Here is a 22,073-nt window from a genome sequence, read left to right as displayed (position 1 = left end):
CACGTATTGTCCTAAATTATAGTTCGTTGAAGCAAAACGCAATGTCCAGTCTAATGTCCACGATAGTCAGTGGAGCCGTAATTGTGCTTATTATTCTTATTGGACTTGAGGTTTACTTACACTATGATACTTACTTTCTATCAAGGAGAATTTGAAGGTATGGAGTATAATATAAATGAAGGAATTTATTTGTGTCGCGATAAAAAGTTGATACATATATAGTATTTATCGCAAAGGCACTGTTACTTCAACCGACGCTTTATATATAATGCATTACAGAAGGTTTTGACTAATCTAACTTTGTCCTTTTAACAAAGGAATCATCATCAAAATTGCCATGTGTATTGTAAATATTCGATATGTGTGTGAGTTTTATATTGCTCCATAATAATTCAACTGTGGTTGCTTCATGCGCGTGGAAAATAATTTCTTTCTCCTTTACAAATATATGAAAGCCATTATCCGAAAAACGACCACGTATATTGCCTACTTCTAACCACACGAATAGCGCTATGTTATCTGTCGATAATACAATTTTGAAATCTGCATAATTGGAAAGTTTTCCAGGTAAATGATTCTCTTCGATCTTCATCTGAAACGAGAAATATTTGCGCATTAACATTTCTCTCAGCACTTACAATGTCTGCATATCGGACTTTGAATGTGACGCAAAATTAATCCGCTTACAGTGACATTGGCTACTGGTACATCTGCGTTTTTTAACGCATCAGGATATATGTAATTAACTGGCGCGATTAGGGATCTAGATTTATTCGTGAGAGATAAAGTGACTATGCAGGATTTTTTGGCGGATTTCAAGGATGACCCACAACCCGCTCGAAACAGGAACGCGTCTAACCAAAAGGATGTAACTTTCATGGCTTTATTAGATTCCTGAAAGAGAATTATAATATTTATACATGGATTATGTATACATGTATCCCTATTACTTTATCATACTCACTATTATAATATCATTGAAGAATAATGCAAATATAGATTTCATGGATTCCCATTTGTAAACATGAAGTTTTACTGTACAATTTGTTAAGGTGTACAATCGATCAGATATTACATATATCGAGAGCTCGTTGGAGGTAGACAAATGTGGTGTAACGATAATGGGCGCGAAGAAATCCTTGGCATAATAATGCAACATTTTCCAGCGACCTTCGATATCTGTAAATATAACATAGAGAGGAATTTCTTAACACATGCAAATAATAGAATAGTTATGATATCTTGTAACTAGAACGATCAATATGATATCGTCATATTTCAATAAAAGGAAGAAAGCGTTATGGAAGCAGAAATCACATTTCCCACACGTTTTATGCATCTATCGTCTCGAGAATTTTGAAAAAAAGATCTTATATACATAGAAAAGACTTGTCTAGATTTTTTAGTTCTAATTCTAAGATATTAATTCCTTGAATTACCTATGGAAGACCACGAAGGAGCTTGCCAAACATCATTCAGCTGCCAATAGAGAGCTCCCATTGTCATACCCTCACCTAAGGAATTCACCTCCGACTTGGCTTGCCTGTACGCTTCCGTCTGTATCTTTATAGAAACTGCTTGATTAACCTGACTGAGGTATATATAACTCGCGAAATCTCGAACGCTGTTGTTACTTTGCGGTATAACAAAGTTGTGCAAGATCAGCAGCCGCATATATTGATTGCCGAGTGGTTGATGTTGTCTGTGTTTCACGAAATCGCTGTTGACATGAAGATCTTTCGTGCTTTCTATAGCAGTCGCTATCGTGTATATCGACGGCCAAGATTGAAATCCATACTCAGAGCAAAATCTCGTCCGAGGATACTGAGTGATATCCCATCCATTTCTGATGTAGTTGTAATAGTGAACTAAAAAGCGGCAAATATTAAGCGTTAATATAACCAATCAAATCTCATTTTAAACTGCCATAAGAAAAACTATTTGCATATTACCGTCACCGTAGAGATTCGAATAAGGATTTACTCCAGTATAATTGTACGTTTCTTCGTATGCTCCGTTGCCTGGACTAGACACGACGAATGGTCTTATAGGATCTAATTTCTCTACTTCCGTCTTCAATAGATTCACGTAAAGTTTCACGTAATCCTCTCTATACACCTGAGCAGAACCGGTTCCGTACCAATTTCCATAAAGCGCTGCCTCATTTTCGTTATTGCCAGCCCAAAGCACGATGCTTGGATGGTTTTTCAAACGTATTACATTTTGTAATATTTCTTCTTTTACACTACCCAGGAATGAGTCGCTCGTGGGATACATGGCGCATGCAAACATGAAATCTTGCCAAATCATGATTCCATATTCATCGGCCAAGTCGTAAAATAATTTCGATTCGTAGACACCACCGCCCCACACTCTCAGCATATTCATGTGTGTCCCTTTGACGGATAACAACAAGTGCCTGATGGTGTCTTCTTTCGCACCTAGCTCGGGAAAGACACTGGCTGGAATAAAGTTGCTGCCTTTGACGAAGATTGGTACGCCGTTTATGCGAAAATAAAAACTCAATCCTTTCTTCAGAGGTTCCTCCACCAGCTCAACCGTTCGGAAGCCTATACGAATCCGCTTGTATAGTGCATCGTTTGCCGTTGTCACAGTAGTAGTTAAGTAGTACAACTGTTGCTTGCCATAACCATTCGGCCACCAATTCTCAATGGTATCCTGACCAGAAGAAAAAAAAACCATTAGGCTACAACATTAGAGGTACAATTTTGTTTTTATTTGAATGCACTTGCAGGAAACTTTGGTGAAACAAAATATGAAATAAAGAAAAAAAGAAGATGCAATCAGTATTGTATACATCAAATAATTCTTTTAATAAAAACTGGACTAAAAAACTATTTGATATATAAAACACTATGCAGTGTAACCCCAGACAGCATGCCTGTCCAAAATTGGGATATATTAAAGACATCTTTAAGACGTTTTATGATATGATGTCTTTAAGATGTCTTATTTTATGTCTCGATTTTGGCTGGTGCAGTCTGAGATTTTTTTGTAAATGTTACAGTATTGATAATTGTTAAAATTTACCGCAGGTACGATGAGCGAAATGTTAACATTTATGTATTTCCCATTTGCGTCAAATACAACCTCACTGGCATTGCTGATAACTTTACTTTGCGAAATATGCAATATCGATGCTATATGACAACTGATTTTCGTGAATCTTTCATCCTCGCTCTGCGTTGCCTCGAGAAATATCGTAACGAGGATGTTCCAGGCATCATTCTCTTTGCGTATGTCAGTCGTAATGTCGTTAATCAATATATCATTTACGGGAATCAATTCAACATCTCTCCTGCAAATTCATTTCTTATATTTATACCAGTAAAAATATATTCAGTAAGAAAACAATATATATATATATATATATACGGTTAAAGATATCGAAAATAAAATATATTGCAAAAGGTAATCAGTTCCTTATTACCAGATGCCAACCGAGGGAAAAGCGGGTCCCCAATCCCATGAGAAACTAGCCTGCATCTTACGAATGTGATTTACATGACATTGTCCGTTATATTCCTTAGGTACACACACTGGTGGTACAACGTAATTTTTCTTTTGCTCATTGTATAAATCTTCAGCTGCTTTAACAGCTGAATGAAATGTGACTTTCAGTAAATTCTGTCCTTTCTGCATATTTTCCGGATAAAATAATAATTGTATTATTCAAGCGTATATTTTGTACGATTCTCTTGAGTTCTTTGATTACCTTAATAAAATCTGTCACGTCAAAAATATATCGTACGAACATATTTGAAGCCTCTCCGACTACATGATTGTTCAAAGAAATATTGGCAAATGTATCAATTCCATGAAAAATCAAGACTATCTTGCGAGCTTTTAGAAAATTTTCGCTCACTGAAAATAATGCGTTTAAATTCCGTTCTTAATGTTAACTGTTATCAAATATTATATCTCATATATTCGTGTCCCAACTAATTTACCGCTAAAATTTTTAGTATAAATCACAGATTGATTTCCGACCCAACGATTATTGACATCGTTTCTTCCATGCAGATTGTTCTCTATTATGTTGTTCTTACGCAAGTCTGTATAAATTCCTCCAGGAACAGTCGCACTAAAATTGACATCTGTAAAACAGAGTAATTGTTAGGTCATTTACGTGAAAGGTAAATATTTCTGAGAAAAGCCGTTCATCATATTTGAAAAAGATTACATGTATACTCTTCTTAAAACTAAGTTCTTGTCTCTTACCATTGTTGCATTCTTCGAAGGGCTTTTTGTCTGGAAAATATATTTTTTATTGCAATTATAATTAACAATAAAGAATTTTGTATATTTAAATATAAATTATATATATTTGCAAATCTATATATTTGTACAAAGAATATATACGTATAAAAAATATCATGTATACATATATACAGGTATTCTTTTAAGTGAGCTAAATTAAAGCTCTTTTCTAAGTTAAGATAGAAAAAAAGCGGTACAAAAAAATCTTTCACTTCTTTAATATAAATGACTAGCTGTGGTTACCCGGGCTTCGCCCCGGAAGACATATGTAGTAAAACGCAAATAGTCTCTCCCTTTTTCTCTCCCCCCTCTCTCTCTCCCCTTCCTCCCTTTAGCTCTCTCTCTCTCTCTCTCTCTCTCTCTCTCTCTCTCTCTCTCTCTCTCTCTCTCTCTCTCTCTCTCTCTCTCTCTCTCTCTCTCTCTCCCTCCCTCCCTCCCTCCCTCTATCCTTCTACTCCTCTCACCCTCTCTCTCCCTCTCTCTCTCTCCCTCTCTGCCTTTTTCCTTCCCTCCCTGTTTTTATATACAATTCTTTGAGATTCGGTCATTTGGAACCGGTTTCCAAAAAGATCGGTAACAAAAAATAATACACTTTATAGCACTCCCCGGGAACTTCTATCCCTACTTCATGTATAATTCTTTGAGATTCAATCATCAATTATTCGAAAAATTGAAAAAATTTTGGATACCGGTTTCCAAGAAGATCGGTAACGAAAAACTATACACTCTATAACACTTCCCGGAAAATTCTACCCTTATTTCATATATAATTCTTTATATATTTTCAAACAATACACTACTGATGTAATCGCAAAATGCAACCGCATTTTTAAAAAATAGAATTGTATACTTTTTTGAAATTTATAAATGTGTTTTTCTCATTATTCTGTGTGCAAAAGTATTAAAACAAAGATTACTTTACTTTTGATTACAAAAGGATTTTTTTATTTTGATTTTTGAAGGATAATGACCAACTTGATAACGTTGTGAAAAACATAAATAAACATGTTACAAAGTGCTTGGAATGTCATAATACATTTGAGTACTTGATGTAATAAAGTAACTTTATGACATAAAATGTGTAATATTTGGTAAAATACTGACTTTTTGATTATCTTATTCTAATACCTTTTATATACGCAGAATAATGAGAAGAATCAATTTACACTAAAAAATATATATAATTCCATTTAAAAACAGTGCATCTTACAAATGCATCAGTGTATATATTTTTTGAAAAAATATAAAATCACCGAATTGTAGATTTTCATATATTAGTAGTGAAGATTACCCTCTAGCACTTTTTCTCTTTTGATCTAGAAAAGAGATTTAGCAACTCAGCTCACTTAGAATCACCCTATATCCCCTGTATATAATATACATATAGTAGGTACATACATAATATTATAGTATATGGTACGTATAGACACATACCATGTACTATACGTATACCATATACTATAATATTATGTACTTACATATAGCACACACACACACACACACACACACACACATACAGTATATTATATTATATATATATACTATTATATATAAAATCTCCTTACGGGTGGTGTATGTTTGAACGTTAATAACTTAAAAACTATTGGACCGAATTTTTACAACAATAAGTACATGAAATAGGGGTAGAATTTTCTGGAATGTGCTATAGGGTGTGTATTTTTTTGTTACCGATTTTTTGGAAACCGATTTTTTTACTTTTTCTAATTTTTACGGGTAAAAGAATTTAAAAAATCGGTATCCAGAAAATAGATAACAAAAAACTATACACCCTATAGCACTCCCCGGAAAATTCTACCCCTATTTTATATGGTTTTAATACAAATTCGGTCCAGTAGTTTTTAAGTTAAAAACGTTCAAACATATACCACCCGTAAGAATTAGAAAAATAAAAAAAAAAACGTTATTAACTTAAAAACTATTGGACCGAATTTATATTAGAACCATATAAAATAGGGGTAGAATTTTCCGGTGAGTGCTATAGAGTGTATAGTTTTTCGTTATCTATTTTCTGGAAACCCATTTTTTTAATTTTTTTAATTCTTACAAGTGGTGTATGTTTGAACGTTTTTAACTTAAAAACTATTGGACCGAATTTGTATTAGAACCATATAAAATAGGGGTAGAATTTTCCGGGGAGTGCTATAGAGTGTATAGTTTTTCGTTACCGATCTTCTGGAAACCGGTTTTTCTAATTTTTTTAATTCTTACGCGAAATAATTGACCAAATCTCAAAGAATTATATATGAAACAGGGATATAATTTTCCGGGGAGTGATATAAAGTGTATAATTTTTCGTTTCTGATCTTTTTGGAAAATTGGTACCAAAATTTTTCCAATTTTTCGGGAATTAATTGCCCGAATTTCAAAGAATTGAATTTTGTGATATAAAGTGTATAATTTTTCGTTACTGATCTTTTTGGAAATTGTTATCAGAAATTTTTTGAATTTTTCGAGAAATAATTGATCGAATCTTAAAGAATTGTATATAAAACAGAGGTAGAATTTTTTGGGAAGTGTTATAAGCTGTATTAGTTTTTCGTTACTGATCTTTCGAAAATTTTATTAATTTTTAGAGGATGGTTTTAATTGCCATGATGTGTATTATTTTTCGATAACAATTTATTTCTTTATGTAGGATAAGTTGTTTATTTCACATATTATATGTGAACAGAGTCACTTCAATTCGTGGCTTTTGCGACTGTCGCGAGTGATAGAAAAGTTATTGGAGTTTTCTTGCAATAACCTGCAGTTAAAACGAGAGAAACAACTTATTCGATTTTTATATAAATAAGATTATCATTAAAAATTTGGATTAATGGAAAGAAAAATTTCCAAGAAATAATTTACACAAAAAAGAATGACGCCAAAATTTTGATAAAATATGTGTGTAAAATAATCCAATTTTTTATGAGAGGTAGAGGGAGAAGGAGAGGAGAGAGAGAGAGTGAGAGAGAGAGAGAGAGAGAGAGAGAGAGAGAGAGATTAAGAGAGATTATTTGCGTGTATTATTACACATGTCCTCCGGGGCGAAGCCCGGGTAACCAGCTAGTATAATATATAATATACTGTATGCTATATATGTTACACACACGTACCATGTACTATACGTACTATATACTATAATATTATGTACCTACTATGTATGTATATTATATACAGGCGATATAGGGTGATTCTAAGTGAGCTGAGTTGCTAAATCTCTTTTCTAGATCAAAAGAGAAAAAGTGCTAGAGGGTAATCTTCACTATTAATATAAAAATCTACAATTCGGTGTCTCAGACCACCCGTATCACCCGATTTATTCGTAAACGCAACATTTTAGAGAAAAATGTTCCAGACCAAAGTTGTACAGTTTCAAGGGGTACATAAGATGGTGTCATTAGTTTCACTTTAAATAGTTGCTTGAAGGTCACGTAAAGGTCACCTTCAATTTTTTAAATAGAACCACTTCTATCTTTTTATTACATATTCTTGTAGCTTATCTCGAGGGCTTTCCAAAATACTATAAGAAAGTATTTTTTTATTAAGAACTTTTAGAATTATAAGGCTTGAAAGTTCTAGTATTTTGACATAAAATATAAAATATCTTGTAAAACATCAAGTTTTCGGTAATGTTACTTTAATACTTTTATGCACAGAATAATGAGACGAATCAATTGGTATAAAAAAAGCATAGTTCCTTTAAGAAAAAATATGTAATTTGCAACACGCATCTGCATACTTTTTCTTAAAAGCAACTGTCTTTTTTCATATCAATTGATTCGTCTCTATTATTCTGTGCATAAAAGTATTAAGGTAACATTACCGAAAACTTGATGTTTTACAAGATATTTTGTATTTTATGTCAAAATACTAGAACTTTCAAGCCTTATAATTCCAAAAGTTCTTAATGAAAAAATACTTTCTTATAGTGTTTTGGAAAGCCCTCGAGATAAGCTACAGCTACAAGAATATGGCCGTGTCCAGCCGAACCTCTGCTTAGCGAAGCGAAAGGTGTAGCAACTGAATGTGATTGGTTCTTACTTTTGGATCCAACCAATTACACTTTAATTGCTATCTTTCGCTTCGCTAAGCAGAGGTTCGGCTGAACGCAGCTTATGTAATAAAAAGTAGGTGGTTCTATTTACAAAATTGAAGGTGATCTTTACGTGACCTTCAAGCAACTATTTAAGGTATAAAGCTAATGACACCATCTTATGTATACCCCTTGAAACCATACAACTTTGGTCTGGAACATTTTTCTCTAAAATATATGTTGCGTTTACGAATAAATCGGGTGATACGGGTGGTCTGAGACACTCGATATATATATATATATATATATATATATATATATCTTTACTGAAAAAGATAAGAATTTCTAATAATATTTACCACAAATATTAATGGTCCCTCTCCATTCACCATTTAGGGTTATAATTTGGCAGCGTACACTGATTAATGATGAAATCCACAATGCCAAAATAAAAAACTTCATTTCGGCAGGTGGCACTTACGTTGAAGTATGATATAACAATAATCTGAAATCAAAGACTGCAAATAATACAATGGAAACCTTTTCCGAAGTATTTGTACTCGCCCGTCACTTGTCGCTTTTCGTGAAAAACTACCAATTTCCAATAAAAAACATAAAGATAAGATCACAAGAGCGAACTGTGGCTTAGTCTGTTAAATACTATCTAATCCACGGATGCAACGCTTTTTCATTCGGAGTTTGATTATCATTTTAGATTAGGGCAAAGTTTATCAGCCCATAACCTTGATAATAAGAGAAAGAAAACGATAATATACATAAAATTCACTTTATATTATCTTTTTGTAATCTTTAGACAACATAAAATTATCAATCGAACAAGCACGCCGTGAGCCTCGAGCCTCTCTCGATACCTCTTCTCGTTGCTGTTTAATTGCACGAGTTGTATCATTAATCGAACGTGTCTACCAAGTACCAGTCTCTACTTTGTATATAGCTAGGACTAATGAAAATGCCCGAGTTAATTTCAGTTTGCATTTTATTTATAAATAACAGACTTCACAGGTATAAAAATATTTTACGCTGATTTATAATTTAGCACGCGTTGTATTTTCACACACAACGATATATATATATATATATATATATATATATATATATATATACATATGTATATGGAAACACCCTGTATGTATATTTTAATACATACGTACATATATATATATATATATATATATGTATGTATGTATGTATGTATTAATTGTATACATACAGGGTGTTTCCTAATATAAGTGAGAAGTATTGCAATGGTGGATTCAGGATACAAAACCAATGAAAAAAGTTTATATCAATGTATCCTATTTGACCTTGTTTATGAGTTATAGTTCTGTTTGTACTCTAATAATGTGGAGCTGCTTAACATTCTAGATGTCCGAAATGATCACATTCGATTCGTATTTGTAAATAATGCTGAATATCTTTACTTAATATTTTCCAACCTTATATATATATTTATTTTACATTCTATTAATTGAGTTTACTCACTTCAGTTTGTTTTCTTGTTAGCACTTAATAATTTACTCAATAGAATGTGTGAAATCAACATAGTTGGGAAATATTCAGGAGATATTGAATATTGTTTACAAATACAAACCAAATATGACAATTTTGAGCACTTTTTATGAAGGTAAGCAGCTGTAAATTACTGGAGCCTAAAAATGGTTATAATTCGGAAACAAATAAGTCGAATAGGACATATGTTTATGTGAACTTTTTTCAAAAACAATTGTTTTTGAATTCATCACTGCAAAACTTCCCACTTATTAGAAAATACTCTGTATATGTGTATATATATATATTATATATACATTTACATACAGTTAAATCTCTCTCTCTCTCTCTCTCTCTCTCTCTCTCTCTCTCTCTCTCTCTCTCTCTCTCTCTCTCTCTCTCTCTCTCTCTCTCTCTCTCTCTTACCGCGTAAAATATTATACATAAGATTTAAGGAGGTTCGATGGCTTCATCGGAGGGAGTAGTGGGACGCGGGGGTTCTGGAAACAGCGCACTAGCGTTTGAAATAGTGGGAATGAAGGGGATTGCTCTAATTGGTCGCCGCGTGCGTATAATGCGTGCTGCTGTTCACGGTTCACGTCGTTCACGACCGTGGCAGTCTAGCAGACGAAAAATCAAGCAATTTATGCTTTAATAATTAATTTTTCTACGAAATGTGCGGTAACCTTCCCCTTTCTTTCGCTCATTTATTTGTAAATTATTAAGTTACATGTGCATATTTTTCTTTCCTTATCATTTGCATTTTTTCTTGCACTTATTTCATTCTGATGAAGGTATGCAATATATAATTTCCCATAAAAAACCTATGTTAAATTTTAATATGTTGTTTTGGAATGCAAAATAGAATTATGTGAATTTTTTGGGAATTTTTTACCGTCCCGTTTTGAAAAAAATCTAATCCAAAAATTGTACTTTTTAAGTTTTTGGAGTAGATTTTTTTCAAAACGGGACGGTGAAAAATTCCTAAAAAATTCACATAATTCTATTTTGCATTCCAGAACAACATATTAAAATTTCATGAAACTCTCTGCATTTTGTTGTAGCCATCGAACCTCCTTAATACATGTCCTTATAAGAATTTACGAAAGCAACAGCCATTCGTCGATATGTTGCAAAGCGTAAAGTTCACTCGAGCGTAGGAATGGAATAATCGTGAACTGTATAATATTAATCTACCTCTCTTTTCGACCTCTTATAATCTTTTGATACTGAAAATAGCACTTTATCGCCTGTAACATCGCATGTAATCTTTAATAGTGCAACACATCGCCAAATTGTAATAAGGAATTTCTATTTTATTCTTTATCGTTACTCAAAATGAACGAAAACGTAAAATAAACGAAAACGTGAAAAAAGAAAAGAATGAGATACAACATAGTAGTCATGCATTTACTTTGAGGACAACTCAGAATATTTATTCTTTATCAAAAGAGGCTGTGTACAAAAAAATAATAATTGACAAGTACATTGCGAAATAAATATATGATATCTCGCAATTTGCAATCTTAATTTTGATTAAGATCTTTGATGAATTTCAAAATGATTATTCGTCAATCAAAATGTAAATTAAAATAAGTACCTGGTTTCCGAATTGTGAACGCAAACCCAAACCGAGCTTTAGAAATCTTATCCTTTAGTTAATCTTTATAATATAAAGCAAACTTTATTTTGACAGAATTTTATGTGACAAAATTTTAGTATACGAGAGTGTATGTACAATGTCAAAAGTTGCGATAAATATAATGGCTTCTCTTGACATTGTTGTTCGATTTTTAACATTGGAAAGTCTATCACTAAAATTGCGAGTTACGAGACATGCGCATACATGTTACTGAATACATGACAAACAATTGTTAAACAAACATAAAATACACATATATCAGTCAATTCTATACAATAGCATTTATGTAATTCGTAATTTGCCCTCCTCCCCAAAAAATTTCTTCGTTTTAAAAATGAAATTAGAGAACACGATTATAAATTTCGAGTTCTCATGAGGACGCGAGAACAATCAACGTTTCCTTTTTCTACCAGTATGTACATTTTTTTTGCTATTAGATGGAAACTGACCCAAGTAATCTATCTCGGAATCTTTCTGTTCACTGATTGGTATAAAATTGCGAAAGGATGAGGTAGAGGTGGTATTGGTATCTTCAGATCCTAAAGAAAAAGATAGACAAATAAAATTAAATGCAAAAAAAATTTGACCAAAATAAAAGACGAGAATTTTTTTGAATAGTCATGAAAGAAAGGTAAAAAAACAATGCGATATGTCAACACATTTAAATAGAAAATATAAGCCTCTAAGGGCCAATTTTATCAACGCCGATTAATTGTAACCTTCGATTAAACTCACTCTTCGTCTCTTTTTAACTGTCTTTCTGAGACAAAGAGTGAGTTTGATCGAAGGTTACAGTTAATCGGAGATGGTGCGACCGGCTCTAACTCGTTAAATTTCTAATACAATCTATAGATCTATTAATCCTTTGTACAAACGGAAATGCTTAAAAGATTTTGTATAATTTCAAGATTCTAAGGTCGATACATAGGAAACCGATGTTTGTTGTGCAAGCCGAATAGAGTTATCTAATGTGTATTACGATAAGATAGTATTTATCAGAAACAAAAAATATTACTAACAGATTATGTAATACTGAACGTACCACGTGAGTGTCTTTGATCATTCCTATTATTTATACACTGCTGAACATGTTCCTCATACTCCATTCCATTATTCGTCTTGTAATTGTTGCATATATTACATTCTAACTGATTCTTGTCGTTATTACTCTCTTCATTATTTGTCTCGAATTGTTCGCAATCAGCGGCATGATCCTCTATCTCGTTATGTGGAAACCACTTATTGCATATAGGACAACTTACATTCTTTGTCGTAGTAGGTACATTTTCGGACTGATTACCATTCTGTGCATCCTATAAATGAAAAAGATTACAAAAAGTAACGATACTCTGTAGAATATTTGGAGAAAGACAAACGGAGGTGAATTGTTTTTTATATACATATATATAACTCACTTGATTTATCTCGGCTGATTTATCCTCATCATCGGATAATAGTTGATGCTCCCAGGCTCCGTTTCTATTCTCTATCCTACACAATTCCTCTTCCTTCCGTTGTTCGCAGAGTCTCAGTCTCTTCTTTTTGTTCCGCCCCTCATCGTTCTCTTCCTCTTTCGCCGTTGCCTGCGTCTCCTTCACTGTTTTCGACAGTGACAGTCGTTTCTCTCGTAATCTAGATCGCATTTCTCTCGATATCGGCAGCGGCCGAATTTCCACGTCCTTCTCCACAACAACGTCCTCCTCTTCCTCCTTATTATTCCAATCTTCCAGTGTTTGACGAATTTCTTCTGCCGTCATTCTATTGTCTTTCTTTTGAGCTTTTGCCTGTTCAACTTTATTCTCATTAGTGCGCCGCGTCTTTGGAGACGCTTTCAATGTAGCGTTTCCCCGTCTTTGTCTAGTCAGACCCAAACGCGTCTTAGGATTGGGAGGTGTTATTTTTGTAGGATATGCGGTTAATTCAGGCGATACTCTTTCATTCTTTTCATTGGTTCTTTTTTTGGATAAATATTCATTGTTAATATCCGTGTCGATATTATCATCGCTGAAAGACGCGATGATGTATGATGTTGCTTTCTTATGACTGGTATGCGCTTGTTGATTCGTAGCACACGTTACGTTATTCGATTGAGCTCTCTTTTTTTTAACACGAACAAAGTCGTATCGACTGCCGTCTTCGTCCTCGGTGGAACTGTCTTTATTCAGATTAGCAATGAGAGTATTTGCCTTACGTTTACTAGCTCGCTCGTGACCATCCCGGTATGTACATTCCGCTGGGATCTGTTCGATCCTAGGATCTGTTAATGGTTTTTTATCCAAGCTACCGTTAGCGGCGCTGACCTACAGAAACAAGGATTAGAATCAGAATAAGATTGAATAAAATAAACAACTATCTTTTTTGTAAACAAATATAATTTATTCAAAAATGCTTCTTGCAGTTTACAGCTTTATTCAATGATTGTGTGTTTTTGTAAACGCTCATGTATATATTATATCATGTATATTTTTATATAAATCCAATTTTATAGCATCAATAAAAAATATCAAATGTATATGTGTATATATGTATGCGTTTTATATGTATTTTGTTTTAATTTGTTTGGCAAAAAATGCCAATGGCTCACAAATAATTTTACATGTACACTTTGATGTAAGTTAAAGTGATGGAAGCGACGCGTAATATACGATAAGTAATATACGGAAGTTATATGTACTGTATTAGTACATATTAGTATAATAACAGAGAGATGTAATAAATACACTTTCTTATCAGATATGGCATATTGCAATACTGTATTGCAGTTCCAAAGAAAAATGTAGAATTACATTACGAGCGACTGATTTTGACAAAAAAAACCAAGATCGAAGATATAACTGCTCGTAGAAAGATTTTCCATAAATGTAACGCCTTTCTCTCTCTCTCTTTCGATATAAATTAAACCTTTTCCACAACTCGACTTTACCGATAACTCCAAAAATTTCAAATTAGCACATTTATCGGTGAAATTTAAGAGTTGTGCAGGGAGAATTATTTAAGTATATCAAAACGACATAGAAAGTGAGTATACTTTTAATAATATTGTCTAAACAAAAATACGAAAATCTTACGTCTAAAAGAATTGCTGCACATAAATAATTCGCCAACACCGAATTGTATAATGACGACCGTGTTAGAAAAACACGTATTAGATACATTCTTTAAAAAGCATAGTACTTTACTCTCGTTAGCGATACAAATGATACGGGAGGGATTGCAGGGAGGTACCCACCTGAATGGGTGACCCCCATTGAAATATCGAATTGGTAATGGGGCGCCAACTGTACCATAAGTCTGATATTTCCTTCAAATGCTGGCTCACGGAACGTATTACTTGGTCGCTCTGATCAGAAGACATGTGTGCTTCTTTGCAATGCTCAAACGGTATACGTTCCCGAGTCAAAGATCGATTTGGCTGTCGCAAAGGCACGTCGTTTTCGTTCATGTTGACATCGAGCGGGTTTAATCGCCATCTTTCCAACTTCTGGACGACTTCACCCTGTGCGTCCTGAGCCGTTCTTCTCTCCGTCGCGTTCTGACATTCCCGCGAAACATTTCCCGATCTCAGCGAGGGATATCGATTTGTACTGTGCGTGGAGTTGGTGCTATCGTACTGTTTCTCGAATAGCTCGTCGCTGTCGGAGCTCTTACGCCTGTGCACAGGGTTTTGTGCTTCGAAAAGGAACGGAGATTCTGGACTGTTGATATAGTGAACGCTCTTACGTTCGTGCATAGTCGGAGACGTGCGATTCAGTTTGTATGAATACGATGGTCTTGGCATCTCTGTGGACTCCTGCAAAGTCACTTCTTGCGGTATGTTTACATCAGATGTAATATCTGATAGGCACTCGTTATCGGAATGTTGTGTCCCCTAAAAAGTTTTACAACAGGATAGTAATTCACTATTCATTTCTTTGTCTTTCTAATTTCTCTTATTATTGTCATTATACGAAATATCTGATAAAATGTTTGATATATTTCAAAAATGCATTGTAAATAACATATACAATTATTATTATTACATACCTCTTGCATATTTTTATTATTGGAAGCAATGTTTGATGTATCTTGAGACTCATTGACAAATTCGAGTAGTCTTTTCATTTGTTTAAAGGTAATCCCTGGCTCGTATATCCCAATACCTAAAGAACAATCAACAAAATGTCAATTATTAACAAATAAATTCTTAGCCTTTTCTTAATCAAGATAAAGTTTTAACCGGTATGTGCTTGCATAAAGGTCAAACTGACCCAGATGCATGAATAAATAAATGTTTTTCCATTTTATTAAAAGCTTATGTGATGATATATTAATTTCAGAACTATTACCAGCTTTAAACGATCACACTATGTTTAAGTAATACTCATATATTCCATGTGCTTGTACTCTATACTTAAAGGTGAAATTGAATAACGATTAAAATTTATCCGATCATTTTAAATGTCTGTATTTTTTGTATAACTTGCAAGCTATGCATTTACTAACAAAATAGATTATGCAAAGAAATAATATTTTTAAAAATACGGACTTTTAATTTCTAATGTTCAAAAATTATTTTGTTTAAAATAATTGATTCCCACATGAGCATTTACGTCAAAAAAGTCATGCAAGCACACAGGTTAAATTACTTGTGCATTATTGTAATTTTTTTTCTAACAACGGTATTAATATAATTCCTGTTGAAACAAAGTTGACTGTAACTTATGTAATTAAAACTCATTCAACGTTAAAAATCTACAATATCTATAATATTACTAAGTTTTCAAACTTTAAAGTTAATTTTCTCAAAAATAAAGCCACAATTGAAGAAACTACATCTCTTATTTCTTTATATATAAAAAAAAAATAAATAAACTCATGCTTGGTTATGTAATTAGTTACATAATGTCTTGTGTATTAAAATACACACATCAAGATACAAGAAATTATAAAAATATGTAGTAATATTAAAAATTAGAAATAAAAATTATCTACGTTCCAAAATTCGACATGAATTCTAGATCGTCTAAATACATCTCGGCTTAATATGTTACATACATATGCATATATTTTGTAAGTGATCAGAAAATCTAAAAATTAATCCCTCTCTGCAATCAATTCTGATATGCCAATCCAATCATCTTCACTGTAAATACATCTGATTACCTGTGAGCTTGCGCTTCATTTCCTCTTCTTCGATTTCCCTCGCGGTTAACCTCTTATTTTTCTCTCGCTCCATGCCGTCGGACATCTCTCGTCGGAGATAAAGTGGACTCGTGAAAATCGCACGTCCGTCCTTCCTCCTCTTCTTCTTACCGATACCTTCGAAGGGACAGAGGCACGGTGCTACAGCTTTATCCCCGGCGCGAGATTTTGATCACCTTAACGAAATGTAAATAAAGAATATTGCTAAAACTCCATCATATATGCGGTGAGAACGATGAGAAGGCAAGCTGCGCGGTAGCGGGTAGCCAATTGGCGACGCAAAGATTCTCCCCAGCGCGCCTGGCGGCCGCAAGTTGAACTAATGTAAATCAGACAGATTAAAGGCTGATTTATAGAGGCCGTAACAGTTGATTTAAGCCGTAATCTTTAAGAAATTGACCAATCACAGTCAAATGTGAGAAGAACAATCGACTGTGATTGGTCAATTTCTTAAAGATTACGGCTTAAATCAACGGTTACGGCTATTATAAACCAACCCTTAGGGTTGATTTATAATAGCCGTAACCGTTAATTTAAGCCGTAATCTTTAAGAAATTGACCAATCACAGTCGAGTATTCTTCTCACATTCGACTGTGATTGGTCAATTTCTTAAAGATTACGGCTTAAATCAACGGTTACGGCTATTATAAACCAACCCAAACTGTTCCGTTCCGCTATTTCTTCTCCATCGGGATTCACCCTAAAGGTGGAAGCACATAAAATTGCAGGAGCCATGAGCACGAATGCAGAAGCCATATGCGCATGCGTTATGGTGTCTGCATACTGCCTATGGCTTCCGAATTTTCAATCTACATAAAAATACATAAGCATAGTGTATGTTTTAACTGACTTTAACTGAGAAAAACTGGTTGCTTTAAAGACGTTTTAAATATTTAAAAGATGATTCAAGATGTAATTGCGAAGCTAGTAAGAAGCAATCAACTGAGAAACAGAGGATGGTGGAAGAATTACATGCTTTTGCGAGAAGAAATTATTCGCGAAGACGCGTCATAGTGCGCGGATACGATGACCTGTGGCAGGCGGATGTGGTCGAGATATGTGCCCATACACGCGATTCAACAGAGGCTACTACTAAATACTCACCGTTATCGACGTGCTGAGCAAGCACGCATGGGCCGTACCGTTCAAGGCCAAGAGCAGAACTGAAGTTACTACGGCGATTGTGAAAATAATTCGAGACGGCGGGAGATGCCTGAAAAATCTGCAGCGACTGACAAGGGGAAAGAATTTTACAACGCAAACGTGCTGTAACTCTTGAAGAAACATAATATCAATCACTATATTCGACCTATTCCGTAATGAAGGCATCGGTCGTCGAACGATTCAATCGCACGCTCAAGAACGACATGTGGAAAATGTTTACGCGCAATGGAAATTACAAATGGATCGACTCGCTGCCAGGTCTCATATCGGATTACAACGCGCGAAAGCATCGAACTATCGGCATGCGACCCATCGATGTTACCCCCGCGATCGCCGACAAGCTCTTAACAACGGTGTATGTACAGCCACGTAAAGATCGCTGCTCCCGCGCGGATTCAAAGTGGGCGATTCGGTACGCGTGAGTAAATTCAAGACAATCTTCGAAAAAGGATACACGCCAAATTGGACCACGGAGGTGTTTAGAACCGTCAAAGTGCAGAAAACTAATCCTGTGACGTATCTGTTGAAAGATTCCTGCGAAAAACCCGTCGCCGCGCGGCGGCTTCTATGAATATACGAGTTACATCGCGTTGCTAATTCTGACGTGTATCTCGTTGAAAAAGTTTTGCGCAAAAGAGGGGATGAGGTTTATGTAAAGTGGTTAGGATTTGATAATTCACACAATTCATGGATACACAAGAATAATGTATTGTAAAAATTTATTACAGTATAAAAATATACAAATTTTTAGGGTTGTTTAAGGATATAATGAAGTATATTTCCTGAAAATTTCAAAGGATTTCGAGTTGAAAGAAAAAAGTTCTGGCTATCTGAAAATGGCGATTTTTCAAAAATCGATCGGCTTTAGATGGCCTTAACTTAACGAAATAAAAGCAATCAAGCAAAAAGTGGGTAGATTTCTTCAGAGTATACCTGAACAAAAAATATCAGCTGTTGATCAACCCTCTACTTCGAAAACTGTAGATATGACAGCATTTCAAAGATAGGCAAAATTTCTCTAAAACAGTGGTTTAGTTAGCAGCTCGCCGTGAAGCCGGGGACTTGAGTGTAAACCAATGACAAATTTTTTCCTTAAAAGTAAAGGGTTTACAGAAAAGAATGCGGCCTCAAACGAGTCTCTAAGTTATATAGAAACTGAGATATAAATTTTTGAAAATGACTAAAAAATCGACTTTTTTCAAAATTCAAAAAATTCTCCAGCGGCCGGATTTGATCGAATCGGGCTCAAATTTTCAAAATCATCTCCTTTTCTAGTGTACTTTCGAGGAAAAAATCGGCATCAAAGTCGGTGACCCACCCCCGCAAACCTTTGGTCGAAAAGTAATGGATCTGCCCATATATGTATATAATTCTGCAAATGCATTTTGCTTGAAAAATGCATATATGATATAAAGGCACAAAAGAAAAATTTATGCAGAATTATTCTTGTACAAAGTAATCGGAGCATGATCCTGGAGACGTTCCGTGTTCCGTGATATCGTCATCATGCATGGACGGGGCCTGGGGCCCACAGAAAAAATAATAAAAATATTATATGTATGTGCGTATGCGTATATGTATGTGCGATTGCGTATGCGTGTGCGTGTGTATGTATATCTATGTTCAATTGCATTGGTTTTATGTAATATTATTTACTTTCAACAGTATAACAATAATAAAAAAAATAATATATTTTATTTATATTATATGTATTTTCTCTCTCTCTCTCTCGTTTATATATATATATATTTTCCAACATTTTATCAACGAAATAATAAATAGAGAGTTTCTTGTCCTAAATAACATTACCGTATTCCTTTCTTCAAATATACCCTAGAATTCCAAAAAATCCTGATTTTACCATACTAAGTGCGTACGCTACCCAATGTACTAAGGGACAGCGATGAGAGAGAGAGAGAGGAGAAAAAGAGAGAGAGAGAGGGAGAGGGAAAGGGAGAGAGAAAGAGAGAGAGAGAGAGAGAGAGAGAGAGAGAGAGAGAGAGAGAGAGAGAGAGAGAGAGAGAGGAATAAATGAGTGCAGCAAATTACATACATAGAGAAAGGAATAATACGAGAGATATCTGTTCTTGTCTAACGAGGCATCTGTATAACATATCTGTCAAATACTACGTTTACGCGAGCGTTACTTCTGTAGTAACTTACGATATATTACTCGTTTACGCGGAGTAAATTATCGCAAGTTACTACAAAATCCCGTTTACGCGAAGGAAAATCCCGTTTACGCGAAGGATTTGGCAAATAATTTAATTTTATCGCCCAGTTATATAGTTCTTGAGGAGTTGAGATTTGTTCGTCATATGGAAGTTGAAGACTTGCTCGTGCTGCTATTCTCTTAACAGTTCCTTCTACTCCATCACAAGGACCTTTGCCATGAGCTGTTGCAAAATAATGCCATTCAGCCAAAGTCCTCTTCATGAAAATTAAGATTTACAAAATTTTTATAATTTTTAAATTGTTGAGGTGCTCCGTCGGAAAATTTGCCAAATATCTATGCGCAATTCTTCTCTAACAAAGATTATATTCAAAGCAAAGAATCATTAGACAAGCGATATATTAGAGCTAAGACAATAACAGGAACGCAGAAATATCATTGTGTAATTCCCGACGGAGAAGGAACTTTGAGATTTAAACAATTTTCATCATCTGTTGAATCTCGAATTTTTAAAATATTTAAACGTGTAAAAAAATAAACGCTACTTAATAAAAAAAAATTTATCAAGCATAAATAATAAACGCTTTAATTTCATTGTATTTTTTTCTGAAATCAATTTGTAAACTATTTAGTAAGTAATCACTATGTCTTAGATAATTATTAATAGTAATAGTTCCTGTGTAAATTATTTTTTCTTTTCAGATATTTTTCAGCACTGATAAATAAAAGATAGAAATTAAAAAATCGAAAAAAAATAGATCCCGTTATTATCTCATTATAAATTTAGGCTTAAAAATTGTGAAATCGATGAGTTTTTTACAAAAAATTTTGGAGAAAATCGATCAGTAGGGGAGAGTGGGCACCCTTGAACCACGTTTTTTCAAATCACATTAAAAATGATTTTTAATAACTTCATTATAATATAAATGAGACTATTCGATGTTTAATATAATAAACTTTGTTTGTAAATGATTTAAGAAGTAAATTTTCAGAAATATTTTGCAAAAATAATGATATTTCGAAATGCTGCGTTTTTCACAGTGGACCAAAAGCGTGGGGTCGATTGAGCCATAGCGTAGGGTACACTGTGACATGTAATGTAAAAGATAGGGTATTCTGTGACACATAGAAGAGATCTAATTGAAAATTGAAAACAAAGCCTCACAGCGACTCGATTACATGTGATCTGTAACTAAAGGGTGAAAAAAAAGAAAATAAGCGTAGTTCTGTAAGCGTGGCACAGAGGATCCCTGCGTCACATTGGACCCCACTGAACATCGATATAACCTCACTTTAATAGAGATCAACGAATATTGCCTCATAGCGACTCGATTACATGTGATCTGTAACTAAATAAGGGTGAAAAAAAGAGAAAATAAAAATGTGGAGATGATTATCGATGGAAATTATTTTATTTTATAGGAAAAAGTGTAGTTCTGTAAGCGTGGCACAGAGGACCCCATCAACCTGCGTCACATTGGACCCCACTGAACATTGGTATTATTTATCATAAATATTTTAGATACAAAACAATTAAACGTTTTTGTACGCACTTTGGTATTGAACCTAGATCTCGACGAACGTCTTATGAATTTTTTTTTAACTGTAGAATCCTTAGAAATTCATACATATCAAAAAGTTATGACAAGTAAAAATTTACTCTGCAAGGCTCCAATTACATATCTGCCTTTAACTAAGGTATATATGCTTATTTCGGCATAATTTTTTAATAGAAGTTATATGTTTTGAAAACGAAAGTTTTCATACCCACCGTCACTATTTTTGCAGAACGTTAATACAGAAAACTCGCACTGTCACATTGGACCCCGTGGCTCAAGGGAGCCCACTCTCCCCTACGTGTTTTTTGTAAATCAAAAATTTTTGTCAAAAAGAACCCCGCACAAAAACCTATGGAAATGGGTTCTCGGCGAATTTGTCTGAAACTTTGGGAAAATGTTGTTCATGTCATCTTGATCAAAAGTTCTCATGGCAACAACTCTCTTTAAAACAGAATTTTTGCTCCAGGAGACCTCAAAAATGGATATTTTATCACGCGATCACAGATGATTTTACCCATTCAACTTTT

General features: G+C 34.1%; 1 protein-coding gene across 1 annotated transcript; it reads right to left on the bottom strand.

Annotated features, from left to right (window-relative positions):
* Positions 1-165: 165 nt before the first annotated feature.
* Positions 166-16,937, bottom strand: Beta-man (beta-mannosidase). The gene is made up of 15 exons (XM_077408653.1): positions 16,611-16,937; positions 15,492-15,607; positions 14,698-15,336; positions 12,884-13,768; positions 12,511-12,781; positions 4,243-4,272; positions 3,972-4,118; positions 3,737-3,885; positions 3,452-3,657; positions 3,052-3,319; positions 1,953-2,679; positions 1,440-1,868; positions 965-1,179; positions 688-894; positions 166-592 (listed from the first exon to the last, which is right to left on the bottom strand). Exons 1-15 carry the CDS (start codon positions 16,693-16,695, stop codon positions 290-292), a joined length of 4,677 nt encoding a protein of 1,558 aa, XP_077264779.1. The 5' UTR covers positions 16,696-16,937; the 3' UTR covers positions 166-289.
* Positions 16,938-22,073: the final 5,136 nt, after the last annotated feature.

This window comes from Temnothorax americanus, unplaced genomic scaffold (assembly GCF_048541705.1).
Source record: "Temnothorax americanus isolate GAGA-0224 unplaced genomic scaffold, ASM4854170v1 Scaffold24, whole genome shotgun sequence".
Lineage (NCBI taxonomy): Eukaryota > Metazoa > Arthropoda > Insecta > Hymenoptera > Formicidae > Temnothorax > Temnothorax americanus.
Note: the sequence above shows the minus strand (reverse complement) of the source record. Positions and strands in the feature narration are given on the sequence as shown.